The sequence below is a fragment of the Mobula birostris genome, chromosome 20, assembly GCF_030028105.1.
Source record: "Mobula birostris isolate sMobBir1 chromosome 20, sMobBir1.hap1, whole genome shotgun sequence".
NCBI lineage: Eukaryota > Metazoa > Chordata > Chondrichthyes > Myliobatiformes > Myliobatidae > Mobula > Mobula birostris.
The window spans coordinates 58,905,322-58,926,860 of NC_092389.1; the positions used below are offsets into that span (position 1 = coordinate 58,905,322).

At 43.5% G+C, this 21,539-nt stretch overlaps 1 protein-coding gene and 1 pseudogene across 1 annotated transcript in view; one reads left to right on the forward strand and one right to left on the reverse strand.

Annotated features, from left to right (window-relative positions):
* The window catches only part of LOC140185373 (zinc-binding protein A33-like), a 16,389-nt gene extending 8,975 nt beyond the window's left edge, over positions 1-7,414 (forward strand). Inside the window, exon 6 of the mRNA XM_072238756.1 lies at positions 6,793-7,414. Coding sequence (XP_072094857.1) covers positions 6,793-7,337 — 545 coding nt within the window. The 3' untranslated portion in view covers positions 7,338-7,414. The remainder of the gene's footprint in view (positions 1-6,792) is intronic.
* Positions 1-21,539, reverse strand: part of LOC140185006 (uncharacterized) — a 686,808-nt pseudogene that overhangs the window by 478,683 nt on the left and 186,586 nt on the right.

A 21,539-nucleotide genomic window follows, 5' to 3' on the forward strand; every position in this document is an offset into this window, starting at 1 on the left:
CATACAGGAGCAGGGATGTGATGCTGAGGGTTTATAAGGCACTGGTGAGGCATTACCTTGAATATTGTGAACAGTTTTGGGCTCCTCATCTGAGAAAGGATGTGCTGGCATTGGAGAGGGTCCAGAGGAGGTTCACAAGGATGATTCCAGGAATGAAAGGGTTATCAGACTTGAAACGTTTGATAGCTCTGTGCCTGTACTCACTGGAATTTAGAAAGATGATGGGGGATCTCACTGAAACCCTTTAAATGTTGAAAGGCCAAGACAGAGTAGATATGGGAAGGATGTTTCCCATAGTGGGGGAGTCTGGGACAAGAGGGCACAGCCTCAAGATACAGGGGTGTCTTATTTAAAAACAGAGACGCAGAGAAATTTCTTCAGCCAGAGGGTGGGGAATTTGCAGAACTTGTTACCACAGGCAGCCGTGGAGGCCAGGTTGTTGGGCATATTTAAGGCCGAGCTTAACAGGTTCTAGATTGCACACAGTATCAGAGGTTGTGGCGAGAAGGCCGGGGAGTGGGGCTGAGGAGGAGAAGAAAAGGATCAGCTATGATTGAATGGCGGAGCAGTCACAGTGGGCCAAATGGCCAAATTCTGCTCCTATATCTTATGAGCTTATGGTTATCAGACCACAACATTGAAGCATTGTGAGAATGAGCCCAGACAACGCAACCAGCATTGACATCATTCAGGATTTCATCTCAGGAGAAGCACACACAGCATAACCAGACTGGCAAAACAGCCCGACACACACATACACAGGAAGGATTGGCAGATTGTAGTCAGAGACGCAGCAATGTACGTTGATATTTCCTTCAATAATCTAGAAACTATTCTCTTCAGAGACGGTAATTTATTTATTTAAACAACTCACACATGTCACACATTGTCAGCACACACCAGACATGTGATGACACGCTGTGCCATACAAATATTTCAATGTGCACACTCTCCTTCGATGCGTACACACAAACACACTGATATTTACCACAAACACACACACACACACACACACACACACATAATATCTGAGTGTGACACATGGTCAAAGAAATAGGCCCACGTTCCGACTTAGGAATGAAATCTGCCGTCCTTACCCCGTCTGTTCTGTGCACTGAGCTGCCCTCTGATGCGACGTCACATCAACAGTTCACAGACAGACTCCAGGGTGAGATTCCTCAGGAGGATGATCTGGGAGGGTTTGAACCCACGAACCACTTCATGCATCTGCAAGACCAAGATGCCTTCTTGAGCATGTCCCCCTTGTGTGTGTTTGCCCCATATCCCTCTAACCACTTCCAATCTATGTACCTGTGTAAGTTCATCTTAAACTATTTTAATTTTACCTGTTTCTACAGCATCTGACAGGAAATTCCATCTGCCCACCCACCTCTCTGTGGGAATGTTGCCCCACAGATCCCTCATAAAAACTTCCCCTCTCACTTTCAATCTGAGCCCTCTGGTTCTGTACTCCCATTTCTCAGAAAAAGACTCACTTTATCTCAGCCCGTTGTGAATGTATTTACCTCGATAAGGGGTCATCCCTCAACATCCTACACTACAGCGAAATAGCCCAAGCTTAAACACTCTCTACTTTTAACCCAAGCCCCCCAGTCCCGGTAACATCCTCCTGAACCTTCCTGTCCAGTGTAATGACATCCTACACGGGTTGACTCTGTGGTTAAGAAGGCATACGGTGCACTGGCCTTCATCAATTGTGGGATTGAGTTTAAGAGCCGAAAGGTAATGTTGCACGTATATAAGACCCTGGTCAGCCCAATTGGAGTACTGTGCTCAATTCTGGTCACCTCACTACAACTACAGGAAGGATGTGGAAACCAATAGAAAGGGTGCAGAGGAGATTTACAAGGATGTTGCCTGTTTTTTTTTTGGAGGGGGGTATGCCTTATGAGAATAGGTTGAGTGAACTCGGCCTTTTCTCCTTGGAACGACGGAGGATGAGAGGTGACCTGATAGAGGTGTAGAAGATAATGACAGGCATTGATCGCGTGGACAGTCAGAGGCTTTTTCCCAGGACTGAAATGGCTAGCATGAGAGGGCATAGTTTGAAGGTGCTTGGAAGGAGATACAGAGATGTCGGAGGTATGTTTTTTATGCAGAGAATGGTGAGTGCGTGGAACGGGCTGCTGGTGGTGGTGCTGCAGCCGGAAACGACAGGGTCTTTTAAGAGACTCATGAATGGCTACATGGAGCTTATAAAAATAGAGGATCATGGGTAAGGCCTAGGTAGTTCTAAGGTAGGGACATGTTCAACACAGCTTTGTGGGCCGAAGGGCCTGTATTGTGTTCTATGTTTTCTGTGTTTCTATCTTTCACTATATTCGGGGAAGTGGAAATGCAGACAATACCCGAACTGTGGTCTATCATTGATATCATAGACCTTGCTTAAGCTCATGTGGACAGTGTCGAATAGGCTGATGAATACAGGACTGAAGGTGTTATATTTGAATGCTCCAGTATACGGAATAAGGTAGATGATGTTGTAGCACAGGTAGAGATTGGCAGGTATAACGTTGTTGGCGTCACTGAGTTGTGGCTGAAAGGAGATGCTGGCTTGAAGCCCAACATCCAAGGATACACCTTGTGTTCAAAGGACAGGCAGGTAGGCAGCGGGGCTGGGGAGGCTCTGTTGTAAAAAATGAAATAAAATCCTTAGAGGGAGGTGACATAGGATTGGAAGATGTTGAGTCATTGTGGGTAGAGTTAAGAAACTGCAAGGGTAAAAAGACCCTGATGGTAATTATATACAGGCCTCTAAATAGTAGCGAGGATCGAAATGGGATACAAATCACACTAGGAAATAGAAAAAAAAATGCAATGTGACAGTCGGAATAGAAACATAGAAACATAGAAAATAGGTGCAGGAGTAGGCTATTCGGCCCTTCGAGCCTGCACCGCCATTTATTATCATCATGGCTGATCATCCAACTCAGAGCCCCGCCCCAGACTTCCCTCCATACCCACTGACCCCCCGTAGCCACAAGGGCCATATCTAACTCCCTCTTAAATATAGCCAATGAACTGGCCTCAACTGTTTCCTGTGGCAGAGAATTCCACAGATTCACCACTCTCTGTGTGAAGAAGTTTTTCCTAATTTCGGTCCTAAAAGGCTTCCCCTCTATCCTCAAACTGTGACCCCTCGTTCTGGACTTCCCCAACATCGGGAACAATCTTCCTGCATCTAGCCTGTCCAATCTCTTTAGGATCTTATACGTTTCAATCAGATCCCCCCTCAATCTTCTAAATTCCAACGAGTACAAGCCCAGTTCATCCAGTCTTTCTTCATGTGAAAGTCCTGCCATCCCAGGAATCAATCTGGTGAACCTTCTTTGTACTCCCTCTACGGCAAGGATGTCTTTCCTCAGATTAGGGGACCAAAACTGCACACAATACTCCAGGTGTGGTCTCACCAAGGCCTTGTACAACTGCAGTAGTACCTCCCTGCTCCTGTACTCGAATCCTCTTGCTATGAATGCCAGCATACCATTCGCCTTTTTCACCGCCTGCTGTACCTGCATGCCCACTTTCAATGACTGGTGTATAATGACACCCAGGTCTCGTTGCACCTCCCCTTTTCCTAATCGGCCACCATTCAGATAATAATCTGTTTTCCTATTTTTGCCACCAAAGTGGATAACTTCACATTTATCCACATTAAATTGCATCTGCCATGAATTTGCCCACTCACCCAACCTATCCAAGTCACCCTGCATCCTCTTAGCATCCTCCTCACAGCTAACACTGCCACCCAGCTTCATGTCATCTGCAAACTTGGAGATGCTGCATTTAATTCCCTCATCCAAGTCATTAATATATATTGTAAACAACTGGGGTCCCAGCACTGAGCCTTGCGGTACCCCACTAGTCACCGCCTGCCATTCTGAAAAGGTCCCGTTTATTCCCACTCTTTGCTTCCTGTCTGCTAACCAACTCTCCACCCACACCAATACCTTACCCCCAATACCGTGTGCTTTAAGTTTGCACACTAATCTCCTGTGTGGGACCTTGTCAAAAGCCTTCTGAAAATCCAAATATACCACATCCACTGGTTCTCCCCTATCCACTCTACTAGTTACATCCTCAAAAAATTCTATGAGATTCGTCAGACATGATTTTCCTTTCACAAATCCATGCTGACTTTGTCCGATCATTTCACCGCTTTCCAAATGTGCTGTTATCACATCCTTGATAACTGACTCCAGCAGTTTCCCCACCACCGACGTTAGGCTAACCTATATCTATAAAAGCTTTTACAGTCCGTTTTTATGTTCCCTGCCAGTTTTCTCTCATAATCTTTTTTCCCCTTCCTAATTAAGCCCTCTGTCCTCCTCTGCTGAACTCTGAATTTCTCCCAGTACTCAGGTGAGCCACTTTCTCTGGCTAATTTGTATGCTTCTTCTTTGGAATTGATACTATCCCTAATTTCTCTTGTCAGCCACGGGTGCACTACCTTCCTTGATTTATTCTTTTGCCAAACCGGGATGAACAATTGTTGTAGTTCATCCATGCAACCTTTAAATGCTTGCCATTGCATATCCACCGTCAATCCTTTAAGTGTCATTTGCCAGTCTATCTTAGCTAATTCACGTCTCATACCTTCAAAGTTACCCCTCTTTAAGTTCAGAACCTTTGTTTCTGAATTAACTATGTCACTCTCCATCTTAATGAAGAATTCCACCATATTATGGTCACTCTTACCCAAAGGGCCTCTCACGTTAAGATTGCTAATTAACCCTTCCTCATTGCTCAATACCCAGTCCAGAATAGCCTGCTCTCTAGTTGGTTCCTCGACATGTTGGTTCAAAAAACCATCCCGCATACATTCTAAGAAATCCTCTTCCTCAGCACCTTTACCAATTTGGTTCACCCAATCTACATGTAGAATGGGGGATTTCAGCAAGGAGGTAGATTGGGAAAATCAGGTTGGTGCTGCATTCCAAGAGAGGGAATTTGTAGAAAGTCCCCAAGATGGCTTCTTTGAACTGCTTGTGGTTGAGCCCAATGGGAGAAAGGCAATTCTAGAGTGGGATTTGTATAGTGAACCAGATATGATTTGGGAGACTAAGGGAAAAGAATCTTCAGGAAGCAGTGATCATAAAATGATAGAATTCACCCTGGAGTTTGAGAGGGAGATAAAGTCAGATGTATCGGTATTAGAGTGGAGTAAAGTTAGTTACAGAGGCATGAGGGAAGAGCTGATCAAAGTAGATTGGGAGGGGACACCAGCAGGGATGATTGCAGAACAACAAAGACTGGAATTTCCGGGGGCAATTTGGATAGATAAATCCCAAAGACGGAGGAGTATTATCCACGGAGGATGAGGTAACTTTGTTTAACAAGGGAAGTCAAAGACAGCATAAAAGTGAAAGAGAGGGCATACAATAGAGCAAAAATTAGCAGGATGTTGAAGTATTGAGGAGATTTTGATAATCAACAGAAAGCAATTACAAAGCCCGAAGGAGAGAAAATGAGATATGAGGGAAAGCTTGCCTACAATACTCAAGAGGACACAAAACTCTAAAGAGTAAAAGAGAGGCAAGAGTGGATATTGGACCCCAAGAAAGTGACACTGGAGAGGAGACATGTGACAAAAGACATTGTCGAAGTACTTATTTAATATTTTGTGCCAATCCTCACTGTGGAAGGTACCAGCTGTATGTCAGAAATGTGAGAGTGTCTGGGGACAGAATTGAGTGTTGCTGATGTTACTGAGGAGAAAGTGCGTGGGAAGATTGACGGTCTGAAGGCACCTGGACCAGATGGACTACACCCCAGTGTTCGGAAAGAGTTAGCTGAAGAGAATATGGGAGCATTAGTAATGAGAGTGGGGTTTGGGGGTTCTTATCCATTCAGTTCACAGAGCCATCGCCGTACAGCATAGAAATGTGCCCTTCGACCCATCACATCTCTGCTGACCTATTTACCCATCTACATTCATCCCATTGGCCAGCATTAGGTCAGTCTCCTTCTGTGCCTTGCCTATTGAAGTGTCTGTCCAAGTGTCTCTTAAACACAGAGGACTGGAGGCCTGTAACCTGCAGAGGTCGGTGCTGGGGCCGGGGTTGTTTGTCATTCCTATTAATGATTTGGATGATAATGTCGGTGACATATTTAGTAGGTTTGTTAATGACACTAAAATTCATGGTACAGTGGACAGGGAAGAGGGTTATCTCTGTTTACACCGCGCCCTTGATCAACTGTAGAGATGGGTACAGGGAGAATGTTTTAAAATACATCTTGGCAGGGCCGTGGATAAGAAAAGGTGAAAAGAATAATGGGCAAATGGGACTAGCTCACTAGAGCAAGTTGGTCAGCACAAACGAGTTGGGCCGATGGGCCTCCGTGACCTCCAGTTTAAATCTATTCACTCACCCCTTTCCCATCTTAATCCACCCCTTTCCCGCACTCGTTTGCTGTCTATTTCTATCCTTGAGGGAAGATGTCGACCTGAACCGTAGACTGTCCATCTCTCTCCACACACGCTGCCTGACCCGCTCGGTTCCTCCAGCATTTTGTGTCTGTCTGATCGGGAAATCTCTGCTCTCCGTCCAGTGGAAACCCTTGGGGAGATATTAGTTGTCCACCCGGTTTCTTTCGGTCAAACAACGGGAAAGGTTCGTGTCGGCCACCCGACCGCGCCTGAGGCCTAGCGGCCTTTCCCCGATCCCCGGGGTCGCGCTGCCCGAGTCTCCCCCCCGATCCCCGGGGCCGCGCTGCCCGAGTCTCCCCCCGATCCCCGGGGACTATCTAATTCTCTGCTTCTTCCCCCAGTCTGTGTCACCCTGGATGTGGAAACGGCGAATCCGCTGCTCGAGGTGTCTGAGGATCGGAAGAGTGTGAGATGGACCGGGACCCGGAGGAATCTCCCAGACACCGGGAAGAGATTCACATTCTGGCCTTCTGTGCTGGGATCGGAGGGATTCACATCGGGGAGACATTACTGGGAGGTGGAGGTGACGGGGAATCGGCTCTGGTGTCTGGGAGTCGCCGCAGAGTCTGTGGAGAGGGAGGGAGAGGTCGGACTGAGTCCGGAGACCGGATTCTGGGTCATCGGGCGGGTTGGTGACGTGATACATCGGGATTGTGACGTGATCATCTCCCCTGAGTCCCGTCTCCCTGCCGGTCCCATCCCCGGGAGGGTGGGAGTTTATCTCAGTTACCAGTCCGGGACAGTTTCATTTTACAATGCGGAGACCAAGTCCCATCTCCACACCTTCACTGGGAATAAATTCACGGGGAAACTTTATCCTTTCTTCATGACTGGGGATGTAAACCAATGGCTGAGAATCCGCTCCGGTTCCGCTCCGGGTCTGTAAACGGATCGGGTCCCGGGACCGGCGTCAGGAGTAAAGTCCCTGTAAATATAAATGTGCGGAGAGTGAAATAAACACGAGATGAGAATTATCGATCCGTCAATTTTAACTCGTTCACCGCATCCGACAACGGAACAGAAACACCGCAGATTCAGCAGCTGCCGCGGGCGGCGGGTGCTGAGCTCCCCCGGGTCCTAAAGTCCACCCGCACCGAGACAGGTTAAATAGGACAAGTGGGGCGGTGCTGACAGGAAAAGACAGTGAAAACTGATGCAAAGTGTTTATTAAGTTCATCTGCCATTTCTTTATCCCCATCACTACCTCACCAGCATCATTTTCCAGTTGTCCAATATCAACTCTCATCTCCCTTTCACTCTTCATGTAACTGAAAATGAACTTTTAGTATCCTGCTTTATATTATTGGCTAGTTTGCCTCATATTTCATCTTTAACATTCTTATGGCTTTTTTCGTTGCCTTTTGTTGGATTTTATGGGCATTTCAATAATCCAACATCCTGCTCACCTTTTCTACCTTATACAGAACATAGCATAGTACACCACAGTACAGGCCCTTCAGCCCACAATGTTGTGCTGACCCTCAAACCCTGCATCCCATATAAACCGCCACCTTAAATACCTCCATATACCTGTCTAGTCGTCTCTTAAACTCCACGAGTGTATCTGCTACCACCACTGACTCAGGCAGTGCATTCCACGCACCAACCACTCTCCGAGTAAAAAATCTTCCTCTAATATCCCCCTTGAACTTCCCATCCCTTACCTTAAAGCCATGTCCTCTTGTATTGAGCAGTGGTGCCCTGGGGAAGAGGCACTGGCTATCCACTCTATCAATTCCCCTTATTACCTTGTACACCTCTATCATGTCTCCTCTCATCCTCCTTCTCTCCAAAGAGTAAAGCCCTAGTTCCCTTAATCTCTGATCATAATGCATACTTTCTAAACCAGGCAGCATCCTGGTAAATCTCCTCTATACCCTTTCCAATGCTTCCACATCCGTCCTATAGTGAGGCGACCAGAACTGGACACAGTACTCCAAGTGTGGCCTAACCAGAGTTTTATAGAGCTGCATCATTACATCGCGACTTTTAAACTCTATCCCTCGTCTTATGAAAGCTAACACCCCATAAGCTTTCCTAACTACCCTATCCACCTGTGAGGCAACTTTCAGTGACCTGTGGACGTGAACCCCCAAATCCCTCTGCGCCTCCACACCACCCAGTATCCTGCCATTATATGCCATTTCCTTTGGTAATACATAGTCCTGAACTTCCCTTGTCAGCCACCAATTCCTAACCCTGCCATTTGAGAGATTCTTCTGTCGGACATGTCTCTCCTGCGCCTTGTAAACTATTCCCAGATACGTCCGCCACCTCTGTTCAGCCATCATCCCCACAGTATCCTTCTCCAATTCACCTGGGCAAATTCCTCTCTCATGCCTCCGTAATTCCCTTCATTACATTGCCAGACCGATACATGTGACTTAGGCTTCTCCCTCTCAAATTGCAGAACGAATTCAATTATATTATAATCACTGCCTCCGAACGGTTCCTTTACTTTCAGCTCCCAAATAAGATCAGGGTTATTACACAACACCCAATCCAAAATGGCCTTTGTCACAAGTAGGCCCAAACACAATCTGCTTTAAAAATCCATCTCGTAGGCGTTCAACAAATGCCCTATCGTGATCGAACAACAACCTGATTTTCCCAATCCTTTGCATACTGATGTCCCCGATATAATTGTGACATTACCGTTATTATAGGCCTTTGCCGGTTCAATACTGTGAATTAATTTAAAGTCAGTCCCTGAACTTAATAAAGTTTTTATCTGAAAACCACCAACCCCACCAAAAGATTGTACTGAAGACTGCATTTGATTTTTTTCAGCCATATCTTCTTCACACTGAAATAGTATGTGTTTACCAGTTTCAGAATGATAAAATGTACACGACACAGAATGATGTTTTCCAATTAGATACAAGGCATAATTAAGCACAGACTGGGCAATTCTAAGTCATGTCAATATAATTTCTTCCGTTCTTGTTTTTAGCCCTTCTTCTATAAACCCAGCTGGTTTATGTATTCTGTAAAGGTGCCTGTCCTTTATCCTACAAGTCTTGCCATAAGTCCCTAACTCTTAACACTACCAACCCCTAAGCTAAGATTTGCTAAGTGGAAAGTCGATATCCACAGTTGAACTTTTAACAGGTTGTGTTGCTAAACAGTCAACCCCATCATTTCCCTCACCAGTGCGATGTGCAGGGCCCATAAGGTGCAGACATATAAACCAAATTTGTACATGAAATACTGCTTGACGAGGTCCCAACAGTCAATCTGACCTACTGCTAGAATGACCTGTTTTAAGGCTCATCAAACCCTTTTCTTGCTTTTTAAATCTTTTTTATTAATTATTATTGAAAATCAACAACAGAGAAAAATACATCAAAATAATCAAGATAACATATCCATATGTAGAGTAAAAGTTAAATTATCAACCAGGCTAAACAGAAAAGCAATAATAATCAAAAAACAAAGTATTAAATCTTTTTTTATGGAAAAAAAGGAAAGAAGGAATAAAAAGGAACCCCTACTAACTAAAACAGAGAAAACCCCTAATAACTAAAAAAAAGGGAAAAAAAACCCATTTGGAGCACAACCCCGGAGCTTTGCGCCATACAAGCTTCCATTAAAAAAAAGTCATCAAACTGCCAACCAAATTCATATAACCAAGCATCAGAAAAGGACCATCTTAATTAACTCAAGTCAAATGATAATAACGGGCAAAAGAGCCACACCTTTTCTCAAAGTCAAATTTAGGATCAATAGTTCCACTGCTAATTTTTTCCAAAATAACACATAAAATCACCTGAAAGAACAATTGTATCAAAGTGGGAGCAGAGGCATCATTCCATTTTAATAAAATAGCCCTTCTAGCCAGTAACGTGACAAATGCAATTACATACTGGTCAGATGTAGAAATACCGTGAATATGTTGACGAATTATACCAAGCAAAACTGTCAATTTATTAGGTTGTAAATTGATTCTTAAAGCTTTAGAGATTATAGAAAAAATGGATTTCCAAAATTGTTTCAATACAGAACACGACCAAAACATATGTGTCAATGTAGCTATCTCAGTTTTGCATCTATCACACTGATTATTTACATTAGGAAAAATTTTAGACAATCTCTCCTTCGTCAAATAATAACGATGTACAGTTTTAAATTGAATTAGATAATGACTGGCACAAAATTCACAACTAATCCTCTGATATCAAGGTCATATTAAGCTCTCTTTCGCAATCTTGCTTGATGTTAAGGAAAGGAGAATTGTCCTGTTGTAATAGCAAATTATAAATTTTCCCAATAAAGCCTTTCACTGAAGGGTTCATTTTTAAAATAAGGTCAGAATCTTGTATATATGGAAAATTACTTAAATATACTTGTAAAAAATGTCTGACCTGAAGATATTGCAAAAACCATCAAACGCGAAAAGGATTCTGAACAAATTACAAGTTTGTAAGGACCAATTTCCTCCATCCACTGTAATGATGACAAAGAATTCTGCTTCATATACCCATAAATGGCTGGTAAGTGATTTCTTTATCATTACCTGCAATTCAGACACACAGAAAAAAGAAAACAGCCACATTAACATTCCCAGTTAAATTATGTTTCAATCCATCTGTAAAAATGGTTACTGTATGATAGTAACTGTCATTAATAAACTCATGAACCAACAGACTCTCAGGCAGAACAGAATCCACTTGTGTAACCTAAAATTAACTACAGTCATTGAAAAAAAAAACACAAAATGGGGTTAAGGAGAAAGCTACAGCGGGACATATTGTATCATCCAATGGTCATAGTCATAGTCATACTTTATTGATCCGGAGGGAAATTGGTTTTCGTTACAGTTGCACCATACATAATAAATATTAATAAAACCATAAATAGTTAAATAGTAATATGTAAATTATGCCAGTAAATTATGAAGTAAGTCCAGGACCAGCCTATTGGCTCAGGGTGTCTGACCCTCCGGGGAGGAGTTGTAAAGTTTGATGGCCACAGGCAGGAATGACTTCCTATGACGCTCTGTGTTGCATCTCGGTGGAATGAGTCTCTGGCTGAATGTACTCCTGAGCCCACCCAGTACGTTATGTAGTGGATGGGAGACATTGTGCAGGATGGCATGCAACTTGGACAGCATCCTCTTTTCAGACACCACCATGAGAGAGTCCAGTTCCATCCCCACAACATCACTGGCCTTACGAATGAGTTTGTTGATTCTGTTGGTGTCTGCTACCCTCAGCCTGCTGCCCCAGCACACAACAGCAAACATGATCGCACTGGCCACCACAGACTCGTAGAACATCCTCAGCATCGTCCGGCAGATGTTAAAGGACCTCAGCCTCCTCAGGAAGTAGAGACGGCTCTGACCCTTCCTGTAGACAGCCTCAGTGTTCTTTGACCAGTCCAGTTTATAGTCAATTCTTATCCCCAGGTATTTGTAATCCTCCACCATGTCCACACTGACCCCCTGGATGGAAACAGGGGTCACCGGTATCTTAGCTCTCCTCAGGTCTACCACCAGCTCCTTAGTCTTTTTCACATTAATCTGCAGATAATTCTGCTCACACCATGTGACAAAGTGTCCTACCGTGACCCTGTATTCAAGGTTACACCTGAGTACAGTACACCCAACAATACACCCATGCTCCCTGCGTGATATGAACCCAGCCATCTAAAACTGAAAACCAAATGTCCTCCAGCACAGGATGATAATTTCTTTGCCCTCTCAAATTAATCCAATTTGTTAACATCAGCTTCAACCTCTGTCGCTGGAAGGGCAATTGTCCCATTTCAACCAGTAAAGCCGAAACAAGGGACGACTTTACTGCACCACAGCAAAATCTTAAAGCCTGTGCTCGTATCACATCCAAGTATTTTAAAGTTGAACATGAAACTGATCCGTAAGCCACACAGCCAGACTCAAGAACAGATTGAATTACACAAATATAAATGGTCAACAAAGACTTAAATGTTGCACTCCAAGAACACCCACACAGATGCCTGAGGATATTTAATGCTCCTTTACAGTTATCAATTATTTTACTGATATGGTGCTTCCATGTCAGCTTATTATTCATCCACATGCCTGGAAATCTGACCACTGACATATTTTCAGGAGTTTGACCATATAATTTCAAATCAAGTGCAGGTCTATTAATCCTGTTTGTAAAACACATAACGTGTTTTAGTGACTGAAAACTTTAAATCTTCATCTATTTGCCCACTGTTTGACCTAGTAATTGTAAATTGCATCCTATTTGCAGTAAAATTGAAATGCTACCTCTAATCAAAAAAAGCTATATCATCTGTATAAAGGGATTAACCCAGCGTACCCATCTCAGAGAAAATGCCATTAATCATAATATTAAATAATGAAGGGCTAAAATACTACTTTGTGTGGTCACATTTTCCATCTCATAGAAACACAAACATAACATGCCCACCCGTACCTGCACAGTCCGTCCAAATAAAAAACTCAGATAAATTATGCAATCTCCCCTCACTCCTAATTTCCAAAATTCGATCAAAAATCCTTCCAAACATATCATATGTATTTACAATATTAAAATACTGCTATTACAACATCTTTATTGAGCCGTGCTTTCCTATAATCATCTTCCAAACCTAAAACTGATTCCAATGTCATTCTATCCTTCCAAAATCCACTCTAATAAAACACTATATCATCTCTCTTTCCAAAATATAACTGAAGCGTTCGATTACCATACATTCCATCAGTTTACATAAATGAGACATTAACGATATGGGCCATAACTAGCAGGATCAAACTGGGATCTGCCAGGTTTCAGAAAAGAGGCAATCCTGGTGCCATATTCCATGAGGGAGGGAGATGGCCCAATCTCTAAACACGATTCAAAAATGTTAATATTTTCACAAAAGAGAATTACATACAGCTACAATTACATATATCACCCTTTCCTGGGGATGTCTGACTTGCATTAAAAATAGACTTTTAAAATTTGTACAAAGAAAACTCTACGTCAATGATATTATCATTGCTACAACTGCCTTCCAACACATCAGGGTATTCACTTAGAAACATATCCCAACGCTGTTTAACTTCTTCACTTAAATTATCTTGATTAAGAATGACAGTAGATGACCCAGAAAGTAACACAACTTTCCATGTTTCAGTAAAAATCATTTTGCCCTCATTAATAAATCCTGAAATACTAATATCATTTTAAATCCCCCCATTTTCAAAATCATACCCCAAACAACTCCAAGTTAAATATTCCTTCAAATATTATGTCAATATGACCTCCAGTAAATCACATCCTTCCTCACCACGACCTGCGCCCTTTTTTTCTTAATAATGTCACTTGGAGACAGATGCATCATCACATTAAAAACTTACATTTCTCCAAATTTGCTTTACCAAATACTCCACCTCCTACAAGTGGCATCCCATCCCCGATATAAATCCAAACTCAAGCTCATAGAGACAGGAAGGCTGACTGACGTTCATATTAACTAATCACCGTGTGAGTTCTCATTTGACCAACACGCACTGCAGCCAATGACAGCAGGGTTCAGAGGCGGGCCTGACCTGCGATAGGCTGGTGGAAATCTGCCCCCTGTTCATCTCCTGCTGCTCCTCTCCATCGCCATGGCGGAGTTCAGTGAGTCGCTGCGGTCGGTCGTCGCCGGTCTCGGCTCCCACAGGGACGGGTGTGGTTCTCCTCCGACGCCTCGGTGAGTCCATTCCGGTGATGCCTGTTGTGGCAGAGAAAAAAAAAATGCAGGGAGCGAGCTGGGAGGAATACATATTGACTACAACTCCCAGAAGGCCCCGCTGATGACACAGAAATCGGGGGTGTTGTGGGTAGTCTGCAGCGTTGTCAGAGATCACAGCGGGAAATAGATAGGATGCAGAACTGGGCTGAGAAGTGGCAGATGGAGTTCAACCCAGATACGTGAGAAGTGGTTCATTTCGACAGGTCAATTTTGAACACAGAATATAACATTAATGGTAAGACTCTTGGCAGTGTGGAAGGTCAGAGAGATCTTGGGGTCCGTGTCCATACGACACTCAAAGCTGCTGCGCAGGTTGGCAGTGCTGTTAAAAAGGCGTCTGGTGTGATGGCCAACATCAACCGTAGGAATGAGTTCAAGAGCTGTGAGGGAATGTTGAAGCTATATTAGGAGACATTTAGTCCCCACTTGCAGTACTGTGTTCAACTCTGGTCACCTCACTACAAAAAGAATGTGGATATGAAAGAGGGAGTGAAATGACTAACAGGAGGGGACGTAGTTTTAAGGCGCTTGGAAATCGGTACAAGGGGGATGTCAGGGGTAAGTGTTTCACACAGAGAGTGGATGGGGTGTAGAATGCACTGCCAGTGACAGTGGTAGATGCAGATACAATAGGATATTGTAAGAGACTCTTAGATAGGTACATGGAGCTTAGAAAAATAGACGGCCATACGATAGGGAAATCCTAGACAGTTTCTAGAGTACTTTACATAGTTGGTACAACATTGTGGGCCGAAGGGACGGTAATGTGCTGTAGATTTCTATGTTCTATGTCAAAGGCAGGCAGAGGGATTAGTTTAAATGGACACCAGGACAGCATGGAAAGGTTGGGCCAAAGGGCCTGTGTCAGTGCTGTAAGGGAGGGGTTCTGTCCCAAACATCGATTCCAACCCCTCAATAGATGCTGCCGGACTTGCCACAGTTCTTGAAAAGTTGCATTCAGTTCTGCTTAGCATTCTGTACGAAGGGTGTTTTGTGCTAGAAGACTGCAGAGGAGATTCATCACGATTGAGGGGGTTTGTGGCCATAAGACCATAAAACATAGGAGCAGAATTAAGCCATTCAGCCCATCGAGTCTGCTGACTTTCTGTCATCGTTGATCCCAGATCACACTCAATTCCATATACCTGACCTCTCGCCATATCCTTTGATGCCCTGACCGATCAGGAAACAATCAACTTCCGCCTTAAATATACCCACAGACTTGGCCTCTTCCGCAGTCTGTGCAGAGCATTCCACAGATCCAATACTCCCTGGCTGATAAAAAAAATCCTCCTTAACTCTGTTTGAAAAGGTGGCCGCTCATTTTTGTGTATGTGCCCTCTAGATCTTGATAGCCCCACCGTCAGAAACATCCTCTCCACATCCACCTTATCTGGTCCTTTCAACATTCAGCAGGTTTCAATGAGATCCCCTCTGCGTTCTTCAGAATCCCTGTGAGTACAGGGTCAAAGCTGCCAAATGCTTCTCATATGTTAACCCCTTCATTCCCAAAATCACTCTTCTGAGCCTCCTTTGGACTCTCTCCAATGACAACATATCCTTTCTGAGAGATGGGGCCCAAAACTGTTGACAATTCTACAAGTGGGCTTGACTAGTGTCTTATAAAGGCTCAACGTTATCCCCTTGCTGTTAATTTCATGGGATGGGATTGGACAGTGTTGATCTACAGAGGGAGCTTGGAATCCCAGTTCACTACTGCAGATACTGGTTCCAGTGTCACGCAGTTACGTTGCCTTTGGAGAATTGCATTCTAATGTAGGAATAATGCGGAGGTTTTGGATGGTGATTAGAAGAGGCTTAACAGGATGCTGCCTGGATAAAGTGAGACTGGACAATCTAGCGATCTATTTTCTCTGGGCTGGCAGAGGCTGAGGGACAAATGTTTACAGGAACGCGAGAGGAAGAGACAGAGTGGACAACCGGTATTTTGATCTCTATGGAGGAAATGTCTAATACCAGAGAGCATGCACTTCAGGAGAAAGGGGAAACACTACCTCATTGGTCCTTTCTACTATTTCTACTATTTATGTATTTTGTAATTTAGTGTAAGTTTGCAACTTTTCTTCACACAGCTGATGTTAAAAGCATTAGAAAAGACAATGATGTTAAAAATCTGACTCAGAATGTTTAAAGGAGATTTACGTTTCAAGTTTTGTGTTTCATACCAATCGTGGTGAGTGTCTGGAGTGAATGTCAGGGGTGGTGGTGGAGGCAGACGTGATAGAGGCTAATAGATACCACAAGAATGTGTGGAGAATGGAGGGATGTGGACCTTTTGTAGGCAGAAGGATTGGTTTAGTAAGGTATGAAATGAACGGTTGAGTTGGTTCAGAACAACACAGTGAGCAGAAGGACCTGTTCAAGGACAAGTACAGCAAGTAGAGCAGGTAAACTGGGTAAAGTGTTCCCAGTCAGAGAACAGACCGTGACGTCAGTGGATATATGTACAGTATGTGTCACCATCACAGTTCTCTCACTAAAGATATTTCACTGCTGGATAAAATGAAGTTTCCGATGTTTATAATGGATGTGGTAAATTATACTGATCAGACTTCTCGCACCACTGAGGAAATTAAAATTATTGTAAAAGCTGCAGAAAGGTATCTCGGTGTAGCTGGTGTTCTGTGGGAAGCTGTAAACGAAGCTCTGATGGGTGGGGTATCTGTATCCCAGTCTACTTGTGAAGGTTGTTAATGGGATTAAATATATTGCAATGGGATGCGAGAAGTCAGATTTATAATGTTCAAGACTTTTAGAAGTTTATTTCTGATTTGTCATTCAGATTCTCCCGATGTTATATGCATTGAGGAAACCTGGTATTTCCACATCTCAGTGTTTGTTTTGTGTAGAGTTATGTTGTTAGTGGTCGTGATGGGTTGGTTGTTAGAGGAGTGGTGTTGCCAGTTTTATAAGGGAAGGGGCAGGGTGTAGAGTTGTGAAAGTGAATGAAACGTATGAGTAACTTGTAGTAGAAATATTAGATTCAGCAGGTAGGTGTACAAATGTGGTTAGTTTTACAAACCTTGTGGAAAACTTTCAATTGCTTTGTGAGAAAGTATATGTAGATCTCGCTCACTAAGGGTTGTATGGTGTGGGGATTTTAACGCACATAGTTCACTGTGGGGTTGGTTGTGGAATGATGGTAATGGTTGGATTGTCGAAGGGTTTCCCAACTTGTGTGTCTGAATGAGTACGAGATTTAATGCTCATAGTAGTTCTGGAAGGAACTGCTACAGAATGTTGAGGAAGATGTGTATTTTAACAATGAAAAGTTATGTCATGTTATTCAGGAGACTGTGTTGGAAGTGATTCCCATTAAAAACAGAATTAATGGGAGAAGTCCTGTACCGTAGTGGACTGAGGACCGTGCAGAGGCAATTAGGGAGAGAAATAAGGTGTTTAGGAAAGTGAGGAAGTATCAGTCTCCGAGTGACCTCATTATGTATAACAGGGCACAGGCCGTGGTGAGGAAAGTGGAGAAGATACCGAAAAAGGTTTTCTGGAGGACATATTGTGATAATATTGTACGGAATCGGCAGGTCAGACGTCTCCGGGAAGGGATGATCTATGTTATTGTCTGATTCGACATGTGACTGGCAACTCTCTTGAGGTAATATTACAATTTCTGAATTGTATTTGGAGGTTTGGCCATCTTCCTTCCTCATGGAAAATGGTTGTAGTAGTGCCTATTCTAAAACCTGGGAGAACCCCGTCTGATCCTTCTGGTTATAGGCCTATATCATTAATGTCTCATTTATGTAAACTGATGGAACGTGTGATATTTGAGCGTCTGAATTATATTTTGGAAAAGAGAGATGACTTCGCGTTTTATCAGAGTTTTTATTGGATTTCTGAAGGGTAGAATGGCATTGGATTCCGTTTTATGTTTGAAAATGATATTAGGAAAACACAGTTAAATAAAGATGTTGTAATAGCAGTATTTTTGATCTCGGATAGGCAGATGATATTTATGGAAGGACGGACTTTTGATTAACTTTTGGAAATTGGATTGAGGGGGCGATTGTATAATTTTTTTTCTGAGAGTTTTAATTTGGACATCTTGTTCGGGTACTGACGGGCACGTTGTATTCGGGTTTCTATAAGATAGAGATTTGGACCCTACAAGACAATATTATTATTTCACAATATGATAAATGATCATCCTGTTGAAGGTGTCTCCGGGGACTGTTGGGAACTTCACAGGAAGACTGTTTTTTTTAAATTTTGAGCAACTGGGTTCTTATCACGCTTGAAATAATAGGTTTGTTGAATTATGCAAAATGTTCCACAGTCGCGTTCTCGGTAACCCCACTTTGTTTCTTTCAATGCCTTCAGTTGATTTTAGATACCCGATTTAATTAAGTCTGAGGATTCTGTTATGCCTGAGAATCTGTTGGTTCAGTATATATTAAGGAAAATTATTGAGATAGGTTAACCAGTTTGACAGAAGGATCAAAATATATTTTAACTGGGATTGTTTATGTGGCTGTTTTGTGCCTGAATTTTTGTTAACGAGAAAGAAACGACCAACCAACCATTTATCAGGAGATACAGCAGAACAGGTTGCCATCATTTCGTCCTTACAGTGGTTGGAGGAAATTTGTCCATGTAAAGTTGTAATATGTTCAGATTCCCTCCGGTTTTCAAGAATCTTAGAAACATTGAAACATAGAAAATAGGTGCAGGAGTATGCCATTCGGCCCTTCGAGCCTGCACCGCCATTCAGTATGATCATGGCTGATCATCCAACTCAGAACCCAGTACCAGCCTTCCCCCCATACCCCCTGGTCCCTTTAGCCACAAGGGCCATATCTAACTCCCTCTTAAATATACCCAATGAACTGGCCTCAACTGTTTCCTGCGGCAGAGAATTCCATAGATTCACCACTCTCTGTGTGAAGAAGTTTTTTCCTCATCTCGGTCCTAAAAGGCTTCCCCTTTATCCTCAAACTGTGACCCCTCGTTCTGGACTTCCCCAACATCGGGAACAAACTTCCTGCATCTAGCCTGTCTAATCCCTTTAGGATTTTATATGTTTCAATAAGAACCCCCCTCAATGTTGTAAATTCCAACGAGTATAAGCCTAGTCGATCCAGTCTTTCATCATATGAAAGTCCTGCCATCCCAGGAATCAATCTGGTGAACCTTCTGGTAAAAGAGGTTGTTCTCGCAGCAGGTCAGGTTTACTGCTGGGAACTCATCAAATGTTATTTCATATTCAAAGGATGGATTTGGGGGTGTGCACTGATTTGGGGGTGCATGAAGACACGGAGAGCATTCGGGTCCTGGGGAGTCGGTAGACCAGAAGGATCTGGGAACACACGATAAGTTTAACGGAATGGGGGATTCTCAGATTCCTGTAAACAATGGATTCAGTACTGACTATGTCTGTGACTGCAGTGTGTTTGAATAATGTCTCACAGCTGCTTTCTTTGGAGCAAGATAAGGGTTAAAGTTCGCCCAGATCCACATAAGATGTCTCTGGGCTTTTCACACCTTTTGATTTTGACAAAAAGCAGTACTTGATGGAAATTAGACAGAACATTTCTTTCTTAATTCAAGCACAAATTTGACGGATTTTCTTATCTTTGTCATTAAGTTGAGGCTCCAGCAAACCAGGTAGGACATTCCTTTCTTTAATTAAGGTGGCTGGAGTGTCTAACAAATTGATTGCACTTTTGTATCAATAGTCCATTAACTTGGCTGGAATATTTATCAAACTGACTGTTCTCTGTATCAATAGTCCTTTGACGTGACCGGAATAGTTATCAAACTGATTGTCCTCTGTATCAATAATCCATTGACTTGACCGGAATGGTTATCAAACTGATTGGTTATCTGTATCGGTGGCTTTATAACTTCTAACAATTCTGACATCGGGCAGTGAACTTGTAGAATCGCCGGGGCGATGAGAAAGGGTCTCTCCCTGATGTCGGGTCCAAGTTCAGTCGCCGGCTGAGCTCGAAGGAGTAAACGTGTGAAACGATAAGTAACGATCTTTTTGTGCTGTCGTTATTTAATCCAGCAAAGTTACGTTTCCAGACCCAGTCCTTCTCCTGCATTAAGTGAAAGTTGCTGGTTTGAGAGGTTCAGATGGATCGCGATGACCAAAGTAGTTCATCGCCCTCTTGATGAACTGTCACGAAGCATTGGGCTCAGCCCAGTACTTCACGGGTGGAGCCCACCCGACCATCGAGCACATCTACTTGAAAGGCTGTCGTAGCAAATCAGCATCCATCATCAGAGATACTCACCACCCAGGCCAGGCTCTTCTCTCGCTGCTGCCATTAGGTAGAAGGTACAAGAGCCTCAGGACTCGGACCAGGTTCAGAAACAGTTACTACACCTAAACTATCAGACTCCTGAACAATACAGGATAAATGCACTGACTTGTTCATACACTGAGTTGCTCCCGAAACCTATTATCACATTGGGCCTGTCTCAGAGTTACATAAATAAGTGGTTCTCTGACTGGGACAGACACATTCTCATAGGGTATTTACAGGGTAGGGGCAGGGATGATGTCTCCCTTGGCTGGGGAGTCTCACAGACTCAAATTCCGAGTCAGCTCAGCAGGACAGAGATGAGGAGAAATTTCCTCACCCAGGGTGCAGTGAATCTTTGGAGTTTTCTCCACAAGGTTTCTAAATTCAAAGAGCAAATTTAGGGGCTCTGCGAGGCTGGGAACATTGCAGGAAGTGTCGCTGATGTCAAAGATCGGGCATGTTCTGAGTGAAAAGCAGACCAGCGTGAGGGGCCGAATGACAACGCCTGCTTCTGTTTCTTATTTTCTGAAACACGAGTTTACCTTTGCCTTTTGTACTCCCTTGGCCTTCAGCCTATCAGATTGAACGGGGGAGCGGCGAGAGCTGCAGAAATCGATCAGCAGCCGCTGCGGTTATTTCATGTCTCGTTATCTGTTCTCTGATAATAAAATGTACTTTGAACTTTGAGCTCCAGGGAAACTCCTTTGATTCTGAGAACCAACTGAGACTGACATATACTCCTCCCGGCCGCAGTCCGTCCTCAGACACACTCACAGCAAATCAGCGACCACCCCTGTGAGAACATAGAACATAGAATATTACAGCACAGTAAGGCCCTTCGACCCACAATGTTGTTCCGACCCTTAAACCTTACCTCCCATATAGACTCCACCTTAAATTCCTCCATATATTTGTCTAGTAGTGTCTTAAATTCCACTAGTGTATCTGCCTCCACCACTGACTCAGGCAGTGTATTCCACGCACCAACCACTCTAGGAGTAAAAAACCTTCCTCTAATATACCCCTTGAACTTCCTCTTGTAATGACCAGTGGTGCACTGGGGAAGA